The following is a 24575-nucleotide window of genomic DNA, read 5'->3' as shown; positions in this document are numbered from 1 at the left end:
AGGGTTATTTGTGTTCTAATTTGAAATCCATCTGAGGGTCACACTGTCCCAAAACCACCAACCAAGATTTACTAATGGTCTGTCACGGTGGTATAATTCACTCAGCAAGTGAGAGGTGGCGGTGTTACACCAGTATAAAAGGTTATTTAATGGTAGATAAGAAAAAACTGGTTGTCAAAAAATAACGTAACCAGGGATTTTATTTACACTGGAACAAATGGAACTGGATTCTGCCTACCTACAATGACATTACATAAATGAAGACCCCCCCCCCAAGTGTACTTAACTAAATATAACCCTCGAAATTAAGAATATCTATATCCCTGTATGCCAAACTCCCTCCCAGAGCCTGCACCCCCTTCCCCACCCAAACTCCCTCCCAGAGCTGTAGGTAGGTGGGGGTGGAGTTTTGGGGGGGCAGGTTCTGGGCACCACCAAAATTTCTACAAACCTGCCACCTCTGGAAGAGGCAGAGCAGGGGTGGAGTGGTGGTGCAGCCCAGTGCAGTGGGGGGCTTTAACAGGAGTAAATCTAACTAAGTGCGTGTTTTGTCCTTTGAGTGAGGTGCATTACTGTTGGTGGCGCTTAGCCCTTTCCAGGAGGGAGGGGGAGGAGCAGGGAGCCACACACTCAGGGGAGGAGGTGGAGAAGAGACGGGGCAGGGGCAGGGCCGGGGGCAACGAGTGGGGGTGTCAGTGATGCAGCCCTCTGGCCAATGCACTAGTCCTCATATGGCCCTCATGGTCATTTGAGTTTGAGACCCCTGGAATAGAGTATGTCTGGCTCAGCTATAAGATTTCATGGATGTCTTCACCAGCAACCAGACCCTGGATAGAACACCGAATAGCACTTCTGCCATCCTTTCATGCTTCCTGTGAAATGCCATGTGAAGATGGACTGGAAGACTTCAAAGGCTTCAGCCTTCAAGCGATCCCAGAATCTAGACTCATGGAAGTGCTGAATATATCTGAATTTAAGCTTGTCTCTACTGAGTCATTCATTGCCTAAGCTTTGAAGCCTGAAATTTAGCATGGCAGTCCCTAATGAATAGTAGATCCTTTGCTAAACTGCAAAAAAGCAATTATCAAATCTTTATGAATGTCTGAAAACACATAGCTGTACATGCACAATGCAGTGACTTTACAATGGCAATAGATGATTTGTGTCACAAGGCTTGATTATTGTAACACTTTCTAAACAGGACTTACAGCAGAGCATTTCTGCTGACTACAGCTTGTTCTGTATGTGGCAATGTTTGCTCCCTGATCATGAATGACAGTGGTCATATGATGCCTACCTGTACTTGGCATGGAGCAGGAAAATATATAAACTTCACTGAAATATAGTTGGTGAACTTGTTCAGATCTACAAAAGAAAAAACTAATTTGGTTACATTATCCTCTTATTTTAAAATCTGATCTGACTTTGTATTGTAGTTTCCCCGTTGACATGGGTGCAGGGGTTCACTCTCACTACATAGAGTTGTGAAAATGAGTGTTAGGTATGCTGAAACAAGGTGAGTGAGTAATTTTTATGGGACTAATTTCTGTTAGATATGCTGGTTAGTTCACATAGTCACCAGAGGGTGGCATAACTGATTTTTGTAAAGACTTTTAAAGAGTGAACAAGAGTTACAGGACAGAAAATACAGTGGCTACTAGCATTCAAGTGTTTGGCACAGCTAACCATATTCAAATATTTAAAGTTTAGATCTGAAGGAAGTCATACCAGTTTAGCCTTTATATTTAAGGGACAGATTATAAAGATACATACGTTCTGCTCGCTTCTGAAATGTGATTTCTCTAATAGGACACATCTTTATTTTTATAACTTATTTGCATTTCTGTTTGAATCATAAGATGGAAGGAAGGGCATTCTTGTCACAAGCATAGGTAATTGGGAGACCTAGATTCTCTCCTGGATTCTTCTACATACTTCCCGTCTTACCTTGAGCAAGTCATTTAAACACTTCTCATTTTCCAGTCTATAAAATGAGACCAAAATACTTGCCTGCAGTACAGGTGAGTTTAGGTGCTTCAAGCTCTTCAAATGGAAGGTGGCATGCAAGTACAAATTACTATTCATATGGAAGTACATTTTACAACAATAGTAAATTTTTGAAGATGTATGAATGAAATTTGAATTTAGGAAGTTCAAGCTATCTGGATTTTAGACATAGCTGTACCCTAAATTTTAGAAAGACTATTAGGATATAGACAGTGTATACTGAGAAGATTAATATTCATAAAAATGAAAATCATTTTCATTGTGAGAGGTAGCATAAACCTTTCATAAAGCCAAAATAAATTAATATTTTCTGCAAAATAGCAGAGCTAACATCTCCAGCATCAAATATTTCATCAACAGTTCTAAATTTTATGTACAACAGTCAGTATTTTAAATAACTTAAGAATACTTTGTAAATTTAATAACTAGTATAGAATAATAGCATATGGAAAGTAAATGTGTATGGAAGTTTCTATTAATTAAATGAGATAAATAATCCCTAATGGGCAGTAAATGTTCCTAGGGGTGCACTCGCCATCTGCTATTTGTACTGTTCATTGTACAAACTTGTGTTTGTAACTTTATACTTTACGCCTTTGTGTTTTCTTGGCAAAATAAGCATAGGTTTGTCCTCAAGACTTCGAAAGATAGAAAAATGACCCAGTGAATTTCATGGGTGCAGGGGTTCACTCTCACTACTAAATTTGACTGACCCGTCTAGGATAAGTGCCAACTGGCTGGTGCTTACATCAGATCTTTATTTCATCTACTACAGAGCAAACTTTCCACTGAAGATAAGCCATCCTTAGATAACTAGTGCAAACTACAAAACGTTCTTTGCAAAGTTTCTTGGGCTTTACACATCTAGTTTTGCAGCAACATGTACTTGTTTGTTATAGTACTGATTTACTTCTAACTCTTCTGAAAAATTAGATTTTTAGATTAGATTCAGTGCTTTATTTTTCATGCTGATTGGTGCACAATTTTCCCATATACAAAGGTGTTAAATCCCCACTCTAATCTCAATTCACTCAACTATGGAATCACTACTGAAATCCATAACACTTGAGTGGAATCCAGAGAGATTAAGTATCCAAGTTCTATTTAGGTATATCACTTTATTTTTTACTATATCCTCACTAATGCTACCAGAATTTTTTGTTCATTAGCAGCAATTCTTTCCTTTGACATCTGACCTCCGTAGCTAAGTTGCCATCTAGTTATTTAATGTAATTTTTGCTAAATAAATAAGGCAAGAGTACTAAGTGCATACATCAAAACTGCCATTTTAAATTTACTTTTGGAAATGAGTTAATGAATACATTTTTGCCATAACAAATTTGTGTGCAATACCAAAATAGCTAGCATCTTTGAATATGCATCTTCCTTGTTGACTTTAGTTTGATTTTGAAGCTTTTCAGAAAATATCATAACTCTTAATTCTTTTCTTTCATAGTTACTGAATTAAATTTCCTTTTGTGTTCAGGACTGTTTTTGACATTTGGTAATAAATAGCTCCAATGTGGAACATGAGTACAGGTAATTACATGTTTCAGGATAAACTGAGCCATCAGTTCTGAAGACATAATTTTTTCACGTGTACAACGAATATACTGTGAAATTTGCTAGATTTTCTTTTTAGTGAGAGTAAACTGGTTAGTCAGTTTTGTACACATAAAACATTAATCTAGCAAAGCCATCAGTTGCACCGTTAAAGCATTTTATTTCTTTTCTTAATTAGACATTTAAAATGAATGAAATAATATACTTTGTTCAAACAGATCTCTTAATGACAAATATCTGCAAGAATGTCCTAACTCCGTTTAGCATGGATATGTTCATTGGTTTTCTGTAATCTTTGGTAAAGTGTCCATAATGGGTACTTACAGTAAGAGCTACAACAGGGTTTGTGAAATCAACTTTCCTGTGGTGAATAGGCACTTTTGGATGAGTGCCATCAACTTCTGCAGAATCTAAGCTTTTGTTTAAAAAAAAATAAAAAAAAATTGTTGCACAGGTTGCAAAGCTGCTGTTCCAGACATGAAGAGAGTATACATCATCTTCAATCTACAGACTGATCTAGTGCCTCTGCTGCTGCCTATGGCTTCCCCAGGAACTTGTGAAAACTAACCATGTTGTCAGTTTTCAGTGTTGCTCTTGGGAATATGGGAGTGGTGAAATTGATGAAAATTAGGTTAGCTCCACTTTGCTGCAGTTTGGGAACATTATTAGCAATCACTGGAGCTGTTCACTGAGGAGGGGGAAGCAGAATAGAAGGATAGATTAGTGGATACCCTCCCATTATTGTCTTCATAGCAAGGAAGAGGCTTTGGGTGGGAGAACAAAATGCTCCTACTTTCTAGCAACCACAGGGAACTGAGGGGGCGGGGGTGTGTGCACGCGTGCAGGGATGCCCTCAGGTTTTTCAGATATCAACACAGACAAGGAGTAGGAGTGAAGGAGCAATCGGAGATTATATTTGGATTTTCATTCACTTACATCTCACTTTCACACATGTATAATGTTCTTCCTTCTCCCTGTCTCCAGACAACTCAGACTACTACCTCAGGTTTGGTAGTAACTTCATCTGCTCCGTATCACTATCAGGTGGAGTGGGGTTGTGCCTTTGAACTGGGGCTCCCTGGAAGGTATTGTTGGAGGACTGGGTTTGCCTCATTAAACATGTGTTGATTACCAGGCTTTCCTGGGGACTCAGTAGGGTTCCTCTCAGCCCATCTTTGTCAGACATTAAGAGCTGCTTATCCATTCATAAATTGATGACCAAGACACTGGATCTGGTCTGGATTCCTAATAATTTATGCCTAAAATTGGCCCTCTAATAGTTTAATGAACATCCTTATAGACCTCTTAATCCTTCTTAACTGCAAAATCTGTTGGGCACTTAGATGAAACTATGGATTGGTTACAGCACTGTTTTGAAGCAGTCTGCTTGTTAGATATCTGCAGTGTAACGGTAGCTGTGTCAGTCCCAGAATATCAGAGACACAAGGTGGGTGAGGTAATATCTTTTATTGGACCAACTTCTGTTGATGAGAGAGACAGGCTCAAAAGCTTATAAAAGATATTACCTCATCCACATTCTCTCTCTGTTAAATATTTGTCAATGATAGAATGAACTGCCACAATCCAGGCAGATGCGGCTTCTTCAATCATCTTTAGAAAGTCGCAGAAAGTGCTGTGTGTTATAGTACTATTGGTACCCTAAATGATATAGCCTAGGATGTTATCACATTGGCTGCAGCCACTCTGGCTTTGTCTGATTAGAAGAGATTGAGATTAGGTTGTGGTGAGTTAATGCATATTTTCCCCAGGATGACCTTGACTAGCTAAATTAAGGTGTTAGATCTTGTCTGCATTTAAAACCTAGGTTGATATAGCTACAGCACTCAGGGGTGAAAAATCCACACCCTTGAGCAAGGTAGCTATTCCAAGCTAAGCTCTGGTGTAGATTCTTCTGTTGACCTGGCTGCTCTAATTCATATCTAATTTCTGTTTAAAATTGGCCAAAAGCAAGTAAGATTAAAGAGGAAATGTATCATCAATTATAATTTGACTTCCATTTTAAAAAATAAGGTAAACCGAGAAAAGGTCCAGAAAAAGGGAATGAAAACTAACAGCTGCAGGACACTATCCCATTTCTAACTGACCAACACTCACCTCCGTCTCCCTCTTAATTATTGAACTGTTTAATATTTTGGAATCATTCTGGTATAATGAGTGAATGTGTTTAGGCAAGCTTTAGTAAATAGAATTGTTTGGCTAATAGACTATAACAGCTACAGAGAAGTTGTAACTTTCATATAAATCCCTTGTAGTTCACAGATTGATCTAATAAAATGAACGGTTGCTTTGGACCAGTTACTTGCAGCACTGTCAATCTGGCTGCCATGTATGTGTGTTGAGCGCTCAGAGTGCTTTGGAAACTGTTAAATATATGCATGCTGCTTTGGAAAATGAGCATACTACTCTGAACGCTTTTAATGCTAATTGAAAGCAAGAGCATTTCTTATTGAGCTGCAGTTCACCAGTATAGTCGCTGGACTGAGATTAAAAGAGGGTGAAGGGGGAATGTGCTTACTTTTTTTTACTGAAAAGTAAAAGAAAGTGACTTATGAAGAAATTATTTTACCTATTGCTCTTCTGTAAGAAGTATTGTGACCAAGTAAAACTGAATTTTGTTTGTATACCTCTACCCCGATATAACGCGACCCGATATAACACGAATTCGGATATAACGCGGTAAAGCCGCGCTCCGGCGAATCAAAGCAAGTTCAGTATAACGCGGTTTCACCTATAACGCGGTAAGATTTTTTGGCTCCCGAGGACAGCGTTATATCGGGGTAGAGGTGTACCTGTGATATAAATACATTAAAATAGCCATACTGGGTCAAACCAATAGTCCATCTAACCCAGTATCTTGTCTTTTGACAGTGGCTAATGCCAAGTGCTTCTGAGGGAATGAGTAGAACAGGCAGTCATCGAGTGATCCATTCCCAGCTTCTGACCGTCAGAGGCTTGGCGACACCCGAAGTATGGGGTTGCATCCTTAACTGTTGTGGCTAATAGCCACAGATGGATCTATCTTCTATGAACTTAACTAATTCCTTTTTGAACCGCATTATAGTTTTGCCCTTTATAACATCCCCTGGCAATGAGTTCAGGTTGGCTGTGCGTTGTGTGAAGAAGTACTTCCTTTTGTTTGTTTAAACCTGCTGCCTATTCATTTCATTGGGTGACCCCTGGTTTTTGTGTTACGTGAAGGAGTAAATAATGCTTCCTTAATCACTTTGTCCACTCCATACGTGATTTTGTAGACATCTATGATGTCCCCTTTTAGTCATCTCTTCTAAACTGAAAAGTTCCAGTCTCTTTAATGTTTTCCATATATGTTCCATTTCCTTAATCATTCTTGTTAGCCTTCTCTGTACCTTTTCTGTTGCCAGGATTGCCTCTGGAGCCTTTTTTTAAAAGCTGGTGTTACATTAGCAACCCTCAGTCATCTGGTACAAAGGCTGATTTAAATCTTAGGTTACATACCAGTTAGTTCTGCAATTTCAGATACGAGTTCCTTCAGAACTCTTGGGTGAATATCATCTGGTCCTAGGGACTTACCACTGTATAACTTATCAATTTGTTCCAAAGCCGCCTTTATTGACACCTCAGTCTGGGACAGTTTCTCAGATTTGTTATCTAAAAAGAATGGCTCAGGTGTGAGAATCTCCCTCATATCCTCTGCATCGGTCTTCACTGCAAAGAATTCATTTAGCTTTTCCACAATGGCCTTGTCTTCCTTGAGTGCTTTTTTATTACATTTGATCGCCCAGTTGCCCCACTGGTGGTTTGTCAAGCTTCCTGCTTCTGATGTACTTAAAAATAGTTTTGCTGTTAGTTTTTGTCTCTTTCTAGCTGTTCTTAAAGTTTTTTTGGCCTTCATAATTATACTTTTACACTTGACTTGCCAGAGTTTATGCTCTTTTCAGTTTTCCGCAGTAGGATTTAACTTCCTATTTTTAAAGAATGCCTTGCATCTAAGCACTTTTTACTTTGTTGTTTAGCTATAGTGGCCCTTTTTTAGTCCTCTTATTATGTTTTTAATTTGGGGTATACATTTAATTTAAGCCTCTATTATCATGTTTTTAAAAAGTTTCCATGCAGCTTGTAGGCATTTCACTTTTGGGACTGCACCTTTTAATATCCATTTAACTAGCTCTCTCATTTTTGTGTAGTTCCCATTTCTGAAGTTAAATGCTTCTGGTGGGCTCTTTGGTATTCTCCCCCCCCCCCCCCCCCGAAGGATGTTACAATTAATTATATTATGCTCCCTATTACAGAGCTGTTCAGCTAGATTCACCTCTTGGACCAGATCCTGTGCTTCACTTAGGACTAAATCAAAAATTGCTTCTCCCCTTGCAAGTTCCAGGAGTGGCTGCTCCAAAAAAGAGTCATTAATGGTGTCTAGAAACTTTATCTTTGCATCCCATCCTGAGGTGACACATAACTAATCAATGTAGGGATAGTTGAAATCCCCCATTATTACTGATTTTTCTATTTTTATAGCTTCTCTAATCTTTCGGTGCATTTCACAATCACCATCCTGGTCAGGTGGTCGGTAGTATATCCCTACTGCTATATTCTTATTATTCAAGCATGGGATTACTATCCATAGAGATTTTATGGTACAGTATAATTAATTTAAGATTTTTACTATATTTGACTTTATGCTTTCTTTCAAATATAGTGCCACTTCCCCACCAGCATGAGCTACTCTATCATTCCTATATATTTTGTACCCTGTTATTACTGTGGCCCATTGATTATCATCATTCCGCCAAATTTCTGGGATGCCTATTATATCAGTATCCTTATTTAATACCAGGCACTCAAGTTCAGCCATCTTAGTAGTTAGCATTTGCATACAAGCATTTATAGTATTTGTTGCTTTTTAGCTGTCTGCCATTATGGGATGTAATTGAATGGGACTCTTTTTCATTTGACTGTTTCTATTCAATTTCTACCTTTGCTTCTATCCTCTCCTCCTAACTAGGATATAGAAAATCCTTGTTAATAGATCCTTCGCTAAGGGATGTCTCTGTCTGAACTGTGTGCTCTCTGTCTCTGTTGGATTTCCCCCAGCCCTTAGTTTAAAAACTCCTCTACAGCCTTTTTAATTTTACAAGCCAGCAATCTGCTTCTGTTTTGGTTTAGGTGGAGCCCATCCTTCCTCTGTAAGCTCCTTCTTTTCCAAAAGGTTCCCCAGTTCATAATAAACCTAAAACTATTTTCCCTGTACCATTGTCTCATCCATTCGTTGAGACTGCAGTTCTGCCGGTCTAACCGGCCCTGAAAGTGGAACTGGAAGCATTTTAGAGAGTGCTGACATGGAGGTCCTGGACTTCAATCTCTTACCTAGCAGCCTAAATTGGGCCTCCAGAACCTTTCTTCTCCACGTACCACGACCACCAGCTCCTCATTTTAGAGAGAGGTGTGTTGTTAAGTTTGAAGTTTAAGTTAAAGCTTGCTATAAACTTTCCTTAAAATTTCGGTCATAATTGTGGGAAGATTTTTCTTTTAACCTGATTAAAATTAGACGTGAAAATGGAGAGTCCAAAATCAGATCGTATTGCTTTTGAATGTTATGTCAAAACAAAATTCAAGTAATAGCAAGAGATTTAAGAAAATAAGACAGACTTTGATGGTTCAGTAAAATGCTCTCTCAACTGGAAATACTTGTTGGGGGAACATTTACAGAAATAACTTCTCTAATCATTATGCATAGTTATAATATAACCTATATTAATACATTCAGAATGCTTGTTCAAATAATTCTTCCAAATGCTGACTATCTTCTAGAATAACAAACATGCAGTGCCATTTTTTGTCACCATTTCTGGTGTCTGGTTACATGACTTGAAAAAATTATTTTGCTTGTTTTAAAAGGTTATATCTCTGACTGTCTTGTATTAAATAGATTTTTTACAATCAAAGTGTTGCTGCCTGCAGTGTATTCAGAAATTCCTTGAGCTATTAAAGTGTAAAAGGTTTGCCTTATTAATATGCCATTACAATTGGAAAATGTTTTTATTTTGTTTTGTTTTTTGAAAAACATGTGTAATCCACATAATACTTACGCTGGTAATGCTGCAGTTTATTAGTTAACTTGGTTAGTTTCCAGAGAACCAACTGTTATCGCAGTTCGGTTAGTTGAATGTCGTATATTTTGCTAGTCTGAAAACCAGACGAGGAAAATCTCCAAATAAATATTCTTTTCCAATGGGGGGGGGAGGTGTTGGAGGAAAATGACTTTTTATTCTTTGAAGTAAAATTTCCTTGTCAGATAAAGGGGATCTGCTGTATGTAAGTGGCTGCAAAGTTGCTTTCTCTAACATGGTGCATCCTAGACAGACAAGGTGGGTGAGCTAATACCTTTTATTGGACCAACTTCTGTTGGTGAGGGAGACACGGTCCAATGAAAAATATTATCTTACCCACTTTGACTCTCTAATCCTGGGACCGCCACAGCTATAACAACAGTACATAGTGCATCCTAAACTGTTGCTGAAGAATTTGCTGCAGTAAGTGTCTAGTTTATGTGGGAAAACTGTTGAAAGTGTGGGTGAAAAGCTGCAGTATTTCATGTTTAAACATGTGATGCATACCCTGAATGGAAGTCTGACTGATGCTTCACTTTTTAATATTTAAGGATTTGTTTTTTTCCTTTTTTTAGCAGTAGCTCTGCTTACATTGCTATAGAGACCGAAGCTTGTCCCATAATAGTGTTTTGACAGCACTAAGAGTAGGCTACAAATCATTTTTGTATTACTCTCCCCACTCTCAGCCTACTCTTCTCCACTCTCGATTGTTCCTCATGTTTTTGTTTTTATTTAGGGCAGCCAAGCATATCTGAAAGTATTAATCATCTTTCAAAGTAACTTTTGTAGACGTACACTCTTCAGGAAGTGAACAGAAATATGTCAGAGTGATCTAGAAGCACTACTGCTTTAATAATATATTGGCACCTACATTCAGTGTCTTTGAGGGATTATTTATTTATTTTGTAAAAGTTCTTTTCTGGATAACTTGTGATCTTTTCAGTTCAAAATGCAATCAAAATATCCTTGCTTAATTCTCAGTAATGAATTACAGCTCCTTTTGCTTTTTATTTCTTCTCTCATTCAGTTTTTAAAACGAAAACATCCTGCTAAATGAGATTTAGTTCCTAATGCAGAGCAGAGGCCTGTTGATACGCTGACGTTTTAAGAGCAGAACTACCTAGTTCACATGCCCACTCTTTCCATAATATTTTAAATGTTTTTGCATGTTACTAGCAGCCTTGCAGTGAGAATACACATATTTCCATTGGCTTCAATAGGACTCAAGTTCATGCTCTAACACCCAGGCCCAACAGTGGGAGTTAATTTGCTTTACTTAGAATTGAAAAATATTAACTTCCAGTTGTACAGCTTAAAGAAAATCATGTTTGTCAGCTGATTGCAATATAATAAAATATGGTCACGGTAATGGGCCAGCTCTTCAAAAAACCAACGGTAGGTACAGTTAGATGGATTGTAGGAAGGAAGAGGGAGAGGCCTGGGGGAAAGGCTGAGAGTGGGGCGTAGGGTGACCAGATGTCCTGATTTTATAGGGACAGTCCCGATTTTTGGGTCTCTTATATAGGCTCCTATTACCTCCCACCCCCTGTCCTGATTTTTCACACTTGCTGTCTGGTCACCCTAGTGGGGTGGGGAGATGATGGGTAAGAAAAATGGTATGCTAATATTTTGTAAAGCTTTTAGGGATCCTGACTAAAAGTGTTATGTAACATTGGTTGGTCTCTTTCAGTGTCTAGGCTTGTGTCTTGAGACCTCAATTTAAAATGCTGGTTGTGAAGTGAAGATACATTTGAGTTTCATGTCTTTGATGGAAATGCCTTTTGAGCTTTAGTTCTACTTCAGTTTTTGTTGATTAAAATAGCTTTTCATGATCGTTCCTGTCAGTTCAGCATTTTAATAGCTCTAAAACACACAATCCCAATTTTTTTAAAATTTGAAGTTGGGTTTCTAAATTTAGTTTAAAGCAAAATATTTATTTTTTTTAGTCTTTTTGACTCTGATGTTCTAACAGGTTTAAAATGGAAAATGGGGTTTGAAGTGCACAAATTTTTTTTTAGAACAGAGAAATTGGGTGGAAAAAAACGAAAAACAAGTACAGTAAAAGCCATTTTATCCAGCACTTCACCAACCGGAAAGCTCTCTAAACCAGCATTTCTGATCTTCATTGAAATTCCGGTTTATAGTCTGGTTGGCACGGGGTCGGCAGGTGCCCAGTTGTGGCATGGGAAGGGGTGTGGAGTGTGGGCTCTGGGAGGGAGTTTGGGTGCAGGAGGGAGCTCGGGGCAGGGGTTTGGGTTACAGGGTGCTGGATCCGGGAGCCACTCACCTCGGGTGGCTCCCTGCAAGTGGCGACCTGACCCGGCTGCTCCTAGGTGGAGGCACGGCAGGCGGCTCTACCCGCGGACCCTGCCCCGGGCGTTGCCTCCACAGCTCCCATTGGCTGGGAACTGCAGCCAATGGGAGCTGTGAGGGCAGTGCCTGCGGGCGGAGGCAGCGCGTAAAGCCGCGTAGAAGCAGCCAGGAAAGGTTGCCATTTGCAGGAAGCCATCCCAGGTGAGCACCCCCTGGATCCGGCACCTCCTCCTGCACCCCAACCCACTGCCCCAAGCCCCCTCCCACACCCAAACTCCCTCCCAGAGCCCGTGACCCGCATGCCCTCCCAATCCCCAGCCCGCACTCCTCTCCCCCTCCCCCGCACCCAAACTCCCTCCCTCTTAGTTAACAAGCATTTTTCACTTATTGGCACCCCCCATTCCCTCAACATGCCGGATAAAACAGCATTTTCAAACAGAGGATGGAATTGGTATGTTTTTAAAAATGCTAATGGCAGTGTATTATGACACTATTACTAATCAGCACTATTATAATCCTATTACCTTTTAATGTACAATAATGGATTAGTCCAAGATGTTTCAAAATTAAAGAAACAAAAAACCCAAGTATAGTTAATCAAGTTCTTAGGTGGTTCTGTTCATTGGCTTAACTTAGATGGGTCAGAGCTGATCAGTGACTAATGCATTCTTGCTCTTTGGCAAGAGGTTGGTTTCATCAAAGCCACTGTAATTGCAAATATTAGTTCAGGTACAAGGGACTGGCTGAATTACTTATGTGTACATTTATACTGGCTGAGCCAGAGTGTGACACAGATGACATTTTGAGGCCATTGTTGTTGTTTTTTAAATTAGTCTGTTTATTGGCTTTTAGTATTTTCTGTTAATCCATAAAGAGAAACACTTTAGTCCTCTTGTTTTTAGATATTGCAGGAACAACTAAACCTTTCTACATTAGAGAGAAAATCCATAGTATACTGTGGTGGGGCGAGGACTCACCGGCGCGGCGCCTCCTGCTGGTCATCTCGGGAATTAGCTCTTCCAGCCCGGAGCGTCCTCTGCAGGCCAGTGTCTCGCCTGCTGCTGGCCCCGTGTCCTTCCCAGACCCCGGTGCCCTTTGCCCAGGGGTTCTGCCTACTGCAGTACCCCCTCACCCTGGATCTCCTCTCCCAGGGGAGCCCCCAACCCCCTATCCCCACCTTGCCTCAGTGGCTACTGCCAATCATCATCTAGCCCCCTCTCACTGGGGCAGACACAGTCTGTAAACCACTCATCATCGGCAAGGGGGGTTCGATCAGCTGCCTCTGCCTATAGCTGAGCTGACCCTCTGCAGCCCTAGTGCCCTTTTGTGGGCCCTTAACTCGGCCTGGAGCCTGGGGCTTTGCTAGGCTGGAGCTCTCCAGCTCCCTCTGCCCTTCCCCAGCACTGCTCCACCCTAGGTCCCCTCCTCAGCTTCCCAGGCAGCCGGGTCCTGCTCTCTCTCCACAAGCTAGAGAGAGAGTGTCTCTTCTACTGCTTCTGGCCCTCAGCTCTCTTATAGGGCCAGCTGTGATCTGATTGGGGCGTGGCCCCACCTGTGGCTGCTTCCCCTAATCAGCCTAGCCTTTTTCCAGACACAGCCCTCTCCCAGGGCTGTTTTAAGCCCTTCAGGGCAGGAGCGGGATGACCACCCCGCTACATATACATTAAGCATAAGGTGTGGCTTAAGAACATTGTATTGTTGTGCTTTAAGGCTGTATACATTAACTTACATTATTCTTGCTATACAGTTTTTTTTTTTAAGTCTAGTTTCTTCCATGTGGTTGTGATAGCAAATATCCAATGACTTTTTTTTTCTAATTTAAAAGAATGCTAAAACATGGATTCAGGTAGGGCAAGATCTAATCTATCTAGTTGTATGTATGCAAATCAGTCTTTTCTGTGCATTGCTGGTAAGTGTGTCTGTGTGCATACAGGTACATAACTCTAGTCTTAAAAAAAAAATAGGGCCTGTTGTTACGCATGTGTCTTATTTTGACAGACTCCCGTCAGCTAAAAATGGATGCTTGCAGCTTGCAAGACTTTAGTTTTTTCTATAGGATTACAGAACATAAATCTCATTCTTCCATATTCAGCAAGTACATCTGGATAACTTTTGCCAGTTTCAAACTGTCGCCAGTGTACATTTTTTTTTTCAAAATACTAAGAGATTAGCCTCTTAATTGCTTGCCAAGTAAGTGCAAACTGTGTTTGAGTTAGAATAATGAACTCCCAAAACTGCTTTAGTTTATGTCCCGTGTTTATGCTACTGTAACTTTAAACTGCCCAGTGCCATTTTGGGGAAAACTTGTAAAGACATGCAGTGCTAAGTTTTAGTTTAGAACAGATTCTTAGTCGTTATACATTTGAAAATAAAGATTTGTAATGGATGTGTTAACAGCCCCTTTACAGTAGTGCTTCCAAGCACTGCTCGAATGGTTTAGAAATTGACAGAAAAGCCTGGCAGGAATACTAGTGATAAATGTAAACACTAGCACTGTTTCTGCCTTTTCCCAGTATATCTGAAGAGGCTGTTACTGTGCTGGGAAAGAATAAAGCCTTGCTGATAACCAGAATAACTAGCTTGGCATAGTAGCATGATGCCACATGTAAAAGAGACTACTTTGAAGTCTGTACCATCAGTATTCTAAATATATTAGTTTAGCCTACCCTGCCAATACTAACATTGGTTTAAATAAGGTGTTATGTGGTATCTTTAAAACAAATATTAAACAATGATTTCAGTAAAATAAGATTTTTTGTTTGTGCTTTTTCTAGGTACATAAACTCCTTATGCAAAATAATTTTCATACAGTGCCTAAATGTCTGTTTTTAGCAGCTCACCTTTTAAGCATCCCTGTCAGTCATCAGCCCCTGGAGGGCACCAAACAGACCACAGAGCTGCAGAGTGGTCCCTGATGGACACCTGCATGACCGGCTGCTTCGTCAGTATTTCAGGCAATTTGTGAGCTGTTGGGGGGAGGTGGGGGGAGGGGGGCAATGAATTAGACTGTTGATAGCGTCCCTACAAAGACTGCTATTAACAGCATGCTATTCTGTGCTTCTCTACTGCAGAAGACAGAGTGATATTCGTGTTCCCACAGCATGTTGTAAAATGCATGAGATTTTGCTCATCCTTCATGGAAATAAGAATAGAAAAATGAGAGCAACCTGAACCAGAAGCTATTAGAAGAGCATGCAGAAATCTGCAGCAATTTATACTTATTCTTACATTTTGCCTCTCTAACTATGGATTAGAAGGACTGGCATTTTTGCAATGGGCTTTTTCTATAATGGCATTTTTGTATTGTCTGGCCAGAGCTTGCACAAGAGGAAAACAGGCTGCTGAATTTAGTCACTGATCTCTATTAGCCGTGGCCTAAGGCTATGCTGAGATTCATATCCCATTTGTATTGTTGCAGCTCAAAAGAAGAATGTTCAGAGGATGACAAGTGTATTCTGAGTAGGTATGTTGCTTCATTTTCATATGAAACCCATTTTTTTTCCGGCTACCATTGGTCAGAAATCAGGTTAATAGGAACAGAATGAAGCACAGTGCTGCAAGCACAGTACTGCAGTGTCCCTGTTAAGGTAGAACAATAGCATTACAATAGCTTTTAAAAAAAATCTTAGCTGGTTTAATTAAATAAAGCTGCATTGTGCTGGTTTGCACAGTGCAGTCTTTTTTTTTTTTTTTAAACATATACTGCAGTCAACGCTTCCCTAACGAGGTGGCACTATTGTTGAGTTAGAATGATAGAATCATCAGATTGCTTTAGGGGACAGCAGGATTTAAAAGGAGATGCCTCACAGCCCTATTTTACAGATTGGAAGCATCGGTTTAAGGGCATTGGCAGAATCGCTTGCTTGTTCTTAGCAGCAGCCACTGCTGTGTCAGTCGTGTGTGGAATGGAAGTCCTAGTTGGTAGTCTGTTATGGAAACGCTGTTTACTGTTATTGTAGTACCGTGGTGACAACATGCCATTGAAATGGAAAACGAGCTCTCCTGCTATCTGGAAATTCCCAGTTCCTGTGCTTAAAACATCCAGGTCATCGCCACTTTCTCCAGCATACATGTAAGTGAGAGAAATGAGGATAAATAAGGTGGGATTTCTTTCATGAGACTACCATGTGGCAAAATACCCTGTTATATATTTAATGACATTGGCACTCAGAATTTTACCTTCTATTTTCTTTCTATATATACAACCTCAAATGTTACCTTCTTATTGTTTTCATGGTAGGTGTTGTCAAGTCTTTCCTTTGTTGAAATGCAGAGAAATTGTGCAGATTTCATCATATTTAGAAATATTTTTAACTTTTCATTTGAAAAGTTCAAGTTATCATTGATTTGTAAAACAGATCTCGGATCAATAAGTCTAAGCATCTAGGCAGGCTTTTATTTGTGGCGTATATTCTAACAATAAATAGCTCTCTGATTGTTACTTCAACATTGAATATAGAATCACCTGCTATATTGTTGTGAACTTTTGTGTGTATTTTAGTTTTGGGATGGTACATCTTGACTTAAGTCTTGCTTTTATCCTTTACAGTCATACTCTTTAAGAATTCAACATCACATTTAAAAAAAAATACTGGAAATAAAAGCATGAGGGTTAAAATATTTTTTTATTTTGTATAATACTTACATGTAAAATGTGTACACATTTGTTTATGCAGTTTGTTCACTCACAGTAGGTTGTAGATAACTGCATGTATTTTAACAGATACATCAAATCTATATGCCTGAATTTATCTTGGCAAATCTTAGTAAAGCTTATATTGCAGCTTCTGATTATTGTTGTAAGTTTTGTATTAGTGTATACAAGTGGCTTGTTTTGCTTTAGCAATGTGAAATAAAGCTAAATCTTGATTGAGTACACAGTTTTTCCTCTTTTTTAAATGCTGTTATAGCATTTTTCTTTAAATCAGGAAGATTATTAAAAACAAACAGCTTAAGTACATTTGCTATTGCACACAACATACGCTATGAAGAAAATTAATGGAATAAAAAGTTACTTTTAGTCGTATTCCTTAGTACAATAGGTACATTATTAATGCTTTGTGACTTGTGTAAAATAGGAGATGTCATTACTCAACCTTGTTATACCTAGGTTTTGCTTCCTCTCTTATGAGGACACGGTGTGACACGTAGATGCTTACAGGTTCCATAAATATTTTTCTGTTGAAGGTCAGTAATAATTCGTCAGTAAGATTAAAGCAAGATAAGGCACCTCATATGCATAGTCCCTATTTTTGTTGTGAAAAAGCTAATGTTTAAAAAGCTAAAATTCTCAGATCCGATCTACAATATATATGCCCTTTATTTAAATTTAGTTTTCGTAAATGCAATTCAGATAATTTTCTTAGCTAAGCAAGTTGTTAGCTACCAGAAAGTATCAAGGTCTTTCTGCTAAATGGGGGATATGAACTTATGTAGTAAAATATAAGACAAGGTCAAATATAAAAACAGTAGTATGTCAGAGAAGAGTTTGAGGCTTTTGAACCTATTTGGGGAAAAGAATGACTAGCTATTGTCTGATAGACATTTTTGTGGATTTTTAAAATCACAGGATTTAATAAAGTTAAGAAATTTAAAAAGCTCCATTCCATTCTTGTCTGTCTACAGACATCCCAAGAGATGTAATTTATTTTATGCATCATCTCTAAATTGTTACCTTTGTTTTCTATGTGCTCCAGCACTTTGATTTGGATGTGTTATTGACTTATATTGATATATTCAATGTATGTGGAGCAGTTCAGTGATCACATATTAACTATCTTATGTTAGGTACGTCTGCAACATGTGAAATACATGAACAGCTGCTTTTAATTAAAAAAAAAATTAGTGCTACAGTAGGCACTGATTGGTGTCTAAGCAGACATATTTCTTCATTGATACGCCCAATCCTGGCATTAGCTGGAATATTATATCTCAAATATCATACTGAAATTATACATACATTTTATATATATATATATATATATATATATATATATATATTTATTATGATATTTAAATGAGAAGAATTACAAAATGGATCCAGTTTGATTAGGCAATATATATGAAATGCTAAAAATAGCCTTCTGAGCTACTTTTAAGAGCGAAATAGATAATAGACAGTCACTACTTCCATTGCAAAGATTACGATAGATTTGTTAAGTGTGTAATATAGTATATGTTGGTTTTCATCTCCATACATACATTTTTTCTTCTACATGAAGTACTTGTGTGTGTATGTTTAATAAAACAAACCACAAAAGACCTAAGAACTGATTATTTTTATTGTGTTGCTACAATTTCTTAATACTTTGGGGAATCCGGAGTATTTGCACCAGTATCTAGTATTAGAAAACCAATGACAGGAATTAAGGTTAATTCTGACATCTAAATAGTGGAAAAAATACTAGTTTATACTAACTTAATTCATATATTGGCTATACTAGTAAAGTTTTTTTTAAATTTCTCTACTTAGTGAGGTGCAATTCCTCATATTTCAGTTGTTCTAGAACAGTTAACCTTGACTTTAAATATTGAATCCTATTTGCTGTTCTAACCATTAGATAGTCATTCAGAAACAAGAGTAGGAGTCAGGATACCTAGGTTTTATTCTTGGCTCATCTACTTATTTGTTATGGGCAAGACACACTGCCTCAGTTTCCCCATATGTAAAATGAGTTTACTACACCTTACCCATCTTGTAGATGAATATTAAGTCTAATGTGTGGGCATTCTGAGCTTCCTTGATGAAAGTTGCCATGTTAGGTACAAAGTATCATTGTTAAATATGTATTGCTTACCAGAATGGCCCTGTAAGCTTTTCTGTAAACTGAGTCAGTTTACAGAAGGTTTTCTTATTTAAAGTTTGCTACCTAGTTGAAAGGCTACAGAAGTATTGTGTAGAGATCAATTTAAAAGAAAGCCCTCTGCTGGAAGAGATCTGTATACATTTGGTGTGTGAAACAAGCTATTTGTTTCACCTGAGCTGATATCATTGTAGACTGTAAAACTCTGGTGTTCTAACTGGTCCTCAGACTGTTTGAGGTGAGATTACACTTCCTTGGTAGTGGGAAGGAGAGGGAGCACCACTTTTTCAACCCCCCTACCTGCTGATTAGTGGTAACTGGGACCTTAAAGGAAGCTTCTTGCCCTACTAGTTAAAGCACAATGAGTGCAGTGATTTACATAAACACTTCTAGATCATACTGGAACAGCAAGAGGTAACTGTTTAAAACTGTAGAGAGCAGAGCAAAATTTCCTTGGGTGAAGAGATGAGTGAAACCTATGAGTTTTGTTTGAATTGGTCCAAAATAGTTTCAGCTTTTTACATGGTCTGGTGAGAGATCATTTGGCATATCCTAATTATGGTTGGGTAAGATGAGAACTGGGGTATTGGCCTATGAGAGAGATTTTTTCAGTATCATGCAGCTTTTCTTCATAAATACACAAATTATAAATGTACTGGGAATCTCTGTGTGTGCGTTTTCAAAAACTACCTTTCACAGCCATCCCTTTAATCTTCCTGTTTTAGCACCAAAGCTGATATTATAGATTCCTGTTCTAAAATCGGAGGGTTAGAGCTATTGAAACAAGTAAGCAATATCATTGGCAAGAATGTACATCCGTATTTCAGTAATTAATGCTGACTGCTGTTGGCAGTACTCATCAGTTAATGTTAGTGGGGCAATGTGTGCAGTTTACCAGTAGGAGTAGCCTAGAAAAAGGACAGGCAAAGTTAGACCATTATATGCCTTGCAAAAAGTGCATTTGTTGTAGATATGCAGTGAGAAGAACAATAAACATACACCGCTACCTCAATATAATGCGACCCGATATAACACGAATTCGGATATAACTCATTAGAGCAGTGCTCCGGGGGGGGGGCTGCGCAATCCGGTGGATCAAAGCAAGTTCAATATAACGCGGTTTCACCTATAACGCGGTAAGATTTTTTTTTGGCTCCTGAGGACAGCCTTATATCGAGGTAGAGGTGTATTTAAATGAAAGTGGATAACGGACATCTAAAAATTAATACTTCAGTATGGAAACACCATCCTGGAGGAAGGGTAGGAACAATTCATTGCTAGTTTGCTAGTTTCATAAAAGACACTACTTTTGGGGTGGTAAGAGGAGATGTACTGTATCAGTGTTTGCTAACTAAGTGGTCTGGTTTGCTGAATGTTTCTTGGGTTCTGCATCACTTACATGAAATGGAGAAAAATTCTTCTCAGATCTGTACAGTAGAAACTTGACTTTTATATTCTGTTCTCCCAACATGTGCAGGTCTCCTATTGGCATTTATGGATATCTACACATGTACAATATGAGAGCAAAGTCCTACAGTGCCTATCTGAAAGAATGTATTTTTGCATTAAATGCTTTCAGCAGATTTTTTTAAAAATGAGAACACCTATGTCTTGCTTTCTTACTGGAAGAGTTTCTATGAAAATGAACACACTGCTAACTGAATAAATAAGTCTTCAGTATGTCTTTTTGAAAAAATTAAGTAAAATTTAAAAATTACTAAAATGCAAAATATCTAATTTGTTGTACAATTATTTGATTTTATAATTAAAAATACATTTTCAATACGACATTGATAGCTGAGTGGCTAATGTTAGGAGAAGTAAGCTACTTTAAGTGATTCTACAAATACTTTGCCATCAAATGGTGTACAAAATAGTAGTTGTTGTGAGTCACCCTTTTTGTTTGATGGAGTCAAAAAATTGCTGTGTAGTAATGAAAATCCTTTACTATGTAGAAAAGTAGAACCAGTGCTAATCCCCAAGAACAATTCAGTGTTAGTTTTCAGCTGGTGATGTGGCATATGTTTTTCTGTTTTCTCCTATTAAGTCTCCTATTGCCCTATAGTGGACACTGGGGTTAACTGATACTACAAAATGTGTATATCTTTAAAAGTTAGGAGTGGAAATAGCACTTATCCTGCTTGCCATTTTACATGGGTCTGGCATTTCCTTGAAATCAATAAAAACGGTAATATTCTGTTATGTGGAGTGACTATTGTAAAGCTCTCAGAAGATTTCTATTAAAGAATCAGAATTTGCTAGTCCTTACTACAGAGTTGTATCCGAGATACTATCGCTGCCCTCTAAACATAGAATGGTGTTAGCAGGGAGAGAGAGGTTCTGGGAGTTGTAGTTCCCTTCAATGGGCGGTCCTCTACCTGGACATAATACAGGAGAACTGCCAGTCCCAGAGTCCCTTTCTCCCCCTCCCTCCAGTGGCTTCCTAGGAAGTGTAGTCTCTGGTCTCCCCCCCCCCCCCCCCCCCCCAGGATTGGAGCAGAGAGAGACCCTTCCTCAGAGCCTGATTATTGAACCTGTTGTTTTTAACCGTTTTGGGGTTTAGTTCTAGTTTTCAATGCGACCGACTGCTTGTCTACACTTAAAACTTCACAGCCCTGAGCACCGTAGTTATGTTGACCTAATTTTCTATTGTAGATCAGGCTGAGACGTTTTCAGTTTGGGTTCAGTTCCAGTTCACTCAATCCCCTCTCTGAACCAGTTTTCAGGTTCAGTTCAACTCCCTGGATTGAGTATTTGTAAGGGGGTGCAAGGGCTGTGGGCTACAAGTCATGCCTGAGGCAAACCTTGCATTGTTTGTATCCTCAGGCTCCTAGCTGGTTTTGGTGCTCTTTTAAAATAGAGAAACCTGAGGAGCAAATGGGGAAAGAAGAAAATCCTTTCTTTACCTCAACCTTGGAGATCCCACCCAAACAGGTTGGCAGTATTGTCTGTGAAGGAGTACAGCACGCACTGTTGGGCATTCCCTCTTTTGCTGCTAATGCTGGGTCCATGGGAGCTGTTTGTGTTGGTTTTGGTCACAGTGTAGAGTGGTCAGATTCTAAAGGACACAAGAGGGAGTGCATGCAGTGTCATGCAGGGACCATCTTGCTCCTCAGTGGCCTCCGGCCTCACAAACATCTCTGTTTGAAGCTGCAAAAAATCAGATCTTCTTAGTATCCCTCTCCTTTCTCATTTTCTCCATTTCAGCCTGTTGTGCATGACTTCTTGACTACAGATTTTTATGCTAGGGCTTTGTTGCTGGGGCCCTACTGGGGATCTAAGCAAACTCAACTTTCCCCCCAGTATGTTAGTGATTCCTCCCGCAATTCTGAATGGCTAGACACTCTTTGTTTTTAATGGGTTAATCCCTGAAATTTGCTCCTCTGTTTCTAGGGTAATCTGCCCTGAACCTGACCCTGCTGGCAACAAGGCACCAAACCTGAATCATTCAAATTACTGTCCGAGCATATCATTATTCCTAAACTATCTTGAATTGGTGGGTAGCCTTGAGTATCCCACTGGTAGCCCAGTGATGATTCCACAGCTTCCCAAAGCAGCTTGCTTCATTGCTCAACAGTTTCTATTTTGAATCTACTTAAAATATGGCCAAAATTTTAATAAAATTCAGATAACAATTTTTTAAAACTACATACGTGTCTTCCCCCAGTGATTCCTCTCTGTCTTCTAGGGCCAGGTAAATCACTCTTCTCCAAAGGGCTGACTGTCTCCATTCCTATGTGCCAGCTGTCTTCTCTATGTGTGGACATTCTCTCTAGCTCCCTCATCACCTTCTTCCACCCTCCCACCCGGCTTGCCACTGGCAGCAGAGGGGTGTCTGTGTTCAGCTCTGTATAGAGATGGTTGCTGCAAGATGGCTGGGGCAGAGGGGAGGAATGATCTCAAGTTTAATCAATGTTCTTTTCTGTACCTGAAACCAGGTTAAGGGAGCAGAGCACTGACCAGTCAGCACTATCAGCATTTGATGCTGCTATTATTTCAAGGATCTAGCATAGGCAGCGTTTCCTTGCTGGGAGAATGGGTTTCATTTTTCAGTGAGAAAGGGCAGCAAATGCCCAATTACGTAGATTTTTTAGTCTCTTCAGTATAACGTCAGTTTAAATATAAAATGCCACCACTGTAGCTTAGACCTATTTCTGCTTGTTTTGTCATCTTTGATTGGGTGAAATAATTGATACAGTTCTTCTTTATAGAGACAGCTTTGTCATAAATTTAAAAAGTGATCTTTTTTCACTGTACTGAATAGAGCTGATTTTCTTGTATGTTATAGGCAGCAATTTTTTTTACCTTTATTGCTTTCTTGTGGAAGTGAACTAATTACCTGGTATGTTTTACACAACTTCTGACTATTACTGTAGTTCAATACAGTGTTACCATTGGTATCACGTTATTGGCTTATTCAGTTTAGCATCCACTATATAAACTAGAGAGCCTTCTCTGTGGTTCTAATGCTGAACTACTATTTCTTCTTTGGTATATCTCTTCACTTCCTTTATTTTTAAGCCATTTAAAAAAAAATCTAATTCTGTTGACTTATTCCAGTTGTTAAATTATAAAGATTACACTGCACTTATTTTTCCACAATTGGTTGTGGGTTTTCTTAGCATACTTACAATTCAATTATCTGAGTCACTTATGAAAATGTCAGTAGAATTGGAAGTCTTCCCTTTTCCTCTCATAAGTATCATGGGGGTCAGAAAAGAGAAGAGGAACCACAAAAGTGATTGTGCAGCTGAGAGTGTCATGGTGTGAAAAGAAAAGTCTACATGCACCTACAGTTGGGACATGTAAAGTTCATTCCAGTTCTGCAGTTATTACCCACTTAAAGGATTCTCTGACATATTTGCTATTTCTAGTATCTCTATCTCTGTATTAACCTGACAAAACTCAGTGAATTCAGAGTTTTCTGGAAGTGGTAGCAGTGTTTGGAACAATTCTCTGATTCTCATTATCTCTAAAAACCAAAAGGAATTATTTTAGTCTAACTGCTGTACCAGTGGTGGATAGCAGGCAGAGAAGGAGTTGGGCTACTTGGGAATGAAAGACTTCTTCCCTGCTCTCTTTGGTAGGTTTTGAGAGGCAACCAGAGTTGGAAGCCCAACTGCCAGTACTGCCTTCTCCTTCATCCCAATGTGGCTTGTGGTTGGCCACCCTTCTATAGCAGTTTAGGGATTTTGGAACTCCAGCCCTCTGTTATCTTTCATGTCAGCCTTTTCTGGAGCCTTGGGAGAGAGAGAGAAACCCTTTCCCCATGGTAGTGTCAGCAGAAAGTGGTACTCCGCTTTATACTGCCTGGTGACCTCTTTGCTTCTGCTTTGACATCATAAGAGCAATACCCCTTGCCTCTGTCAGGAGGTAGAGGCTGGGAATAGAAAAATTGGTCTCAGTTTAAATTGTTATTTAATTTAACACGCAACTGGATTTTATTTTTGTCCTTTTCAATTTGCGTGGGTTTTTGTGACCTACACTCTCAAGGGGCACGTCTTCACTACCTGCCGGATCGGTGGGTAGCAATCGATCTATTGGTGACTAGTGAAGACGCAATAAAATCGCTCTGCTGTCGACTCTGGAAATCCACCGCGGCAAGAAGCGGAAGCGGAGTCGACGGCGGCGCCGTCCTCACAGCCAGGTAAGTCGACCTAAAATACGCTATTCACGTAGCTGAAGTTGCGTATCTTAGATCGACACCCCCCCCCCCCCCCCGTAGTGTAGACCTAGCCAAGGATGCAGTAATAGCACACCCAGACAAGTACAGCATTTATAC

General features: G+C 39.2%; 1 protein-coding gene across 1 annotated transcript in view; it reads left to right on the top strand.

Moving 5' to 3' along the window:
* KLHL13 (kelch like family member 13) overlaps positions 1 to 24575 on the top strand; it is a 108714-nt gene that overhangs the window by 34290 nt on the left and 49849 nt on the right. Inside the window, exons 4-5 of the mRNA XM_029911869.1 lie at positions 15409 to 15453; positions 15950 to 16062. Coding sequence (XP_029767729.1) covers positions 15965 to 16062 — 98 coding nt within the window. The 5' untranslated portion in view covers positions 15409 to 15453; positions 15950 to 15964. The remainder of the gene's footprint in view (positions 1 to 15408; positions 15454 to 15949; positions 16063 to 24575) is intronic.

Source organism: Terrapene carolina, unplaced genomic scaffold (assembly GCF_002925995.2).
Source record: "Terrapene carolina triunguis isolate 2854851 unplaced genomic scaffold, T_m_triunguis-2.0 Scaffold131, whole genome shotgun sequence".
In the NCBI taxonomy this organism is placed as follows: Eukaryota; Metazoa; Chordata; order Testudines; family Emydidae; genus Terrapene; species Terrapene triunguis.
The sequence above is the reverse complement of the archived record's forward strand: the minus strand, read 5'-3'. Positions and strand labels throughout refer to the sequence as shown.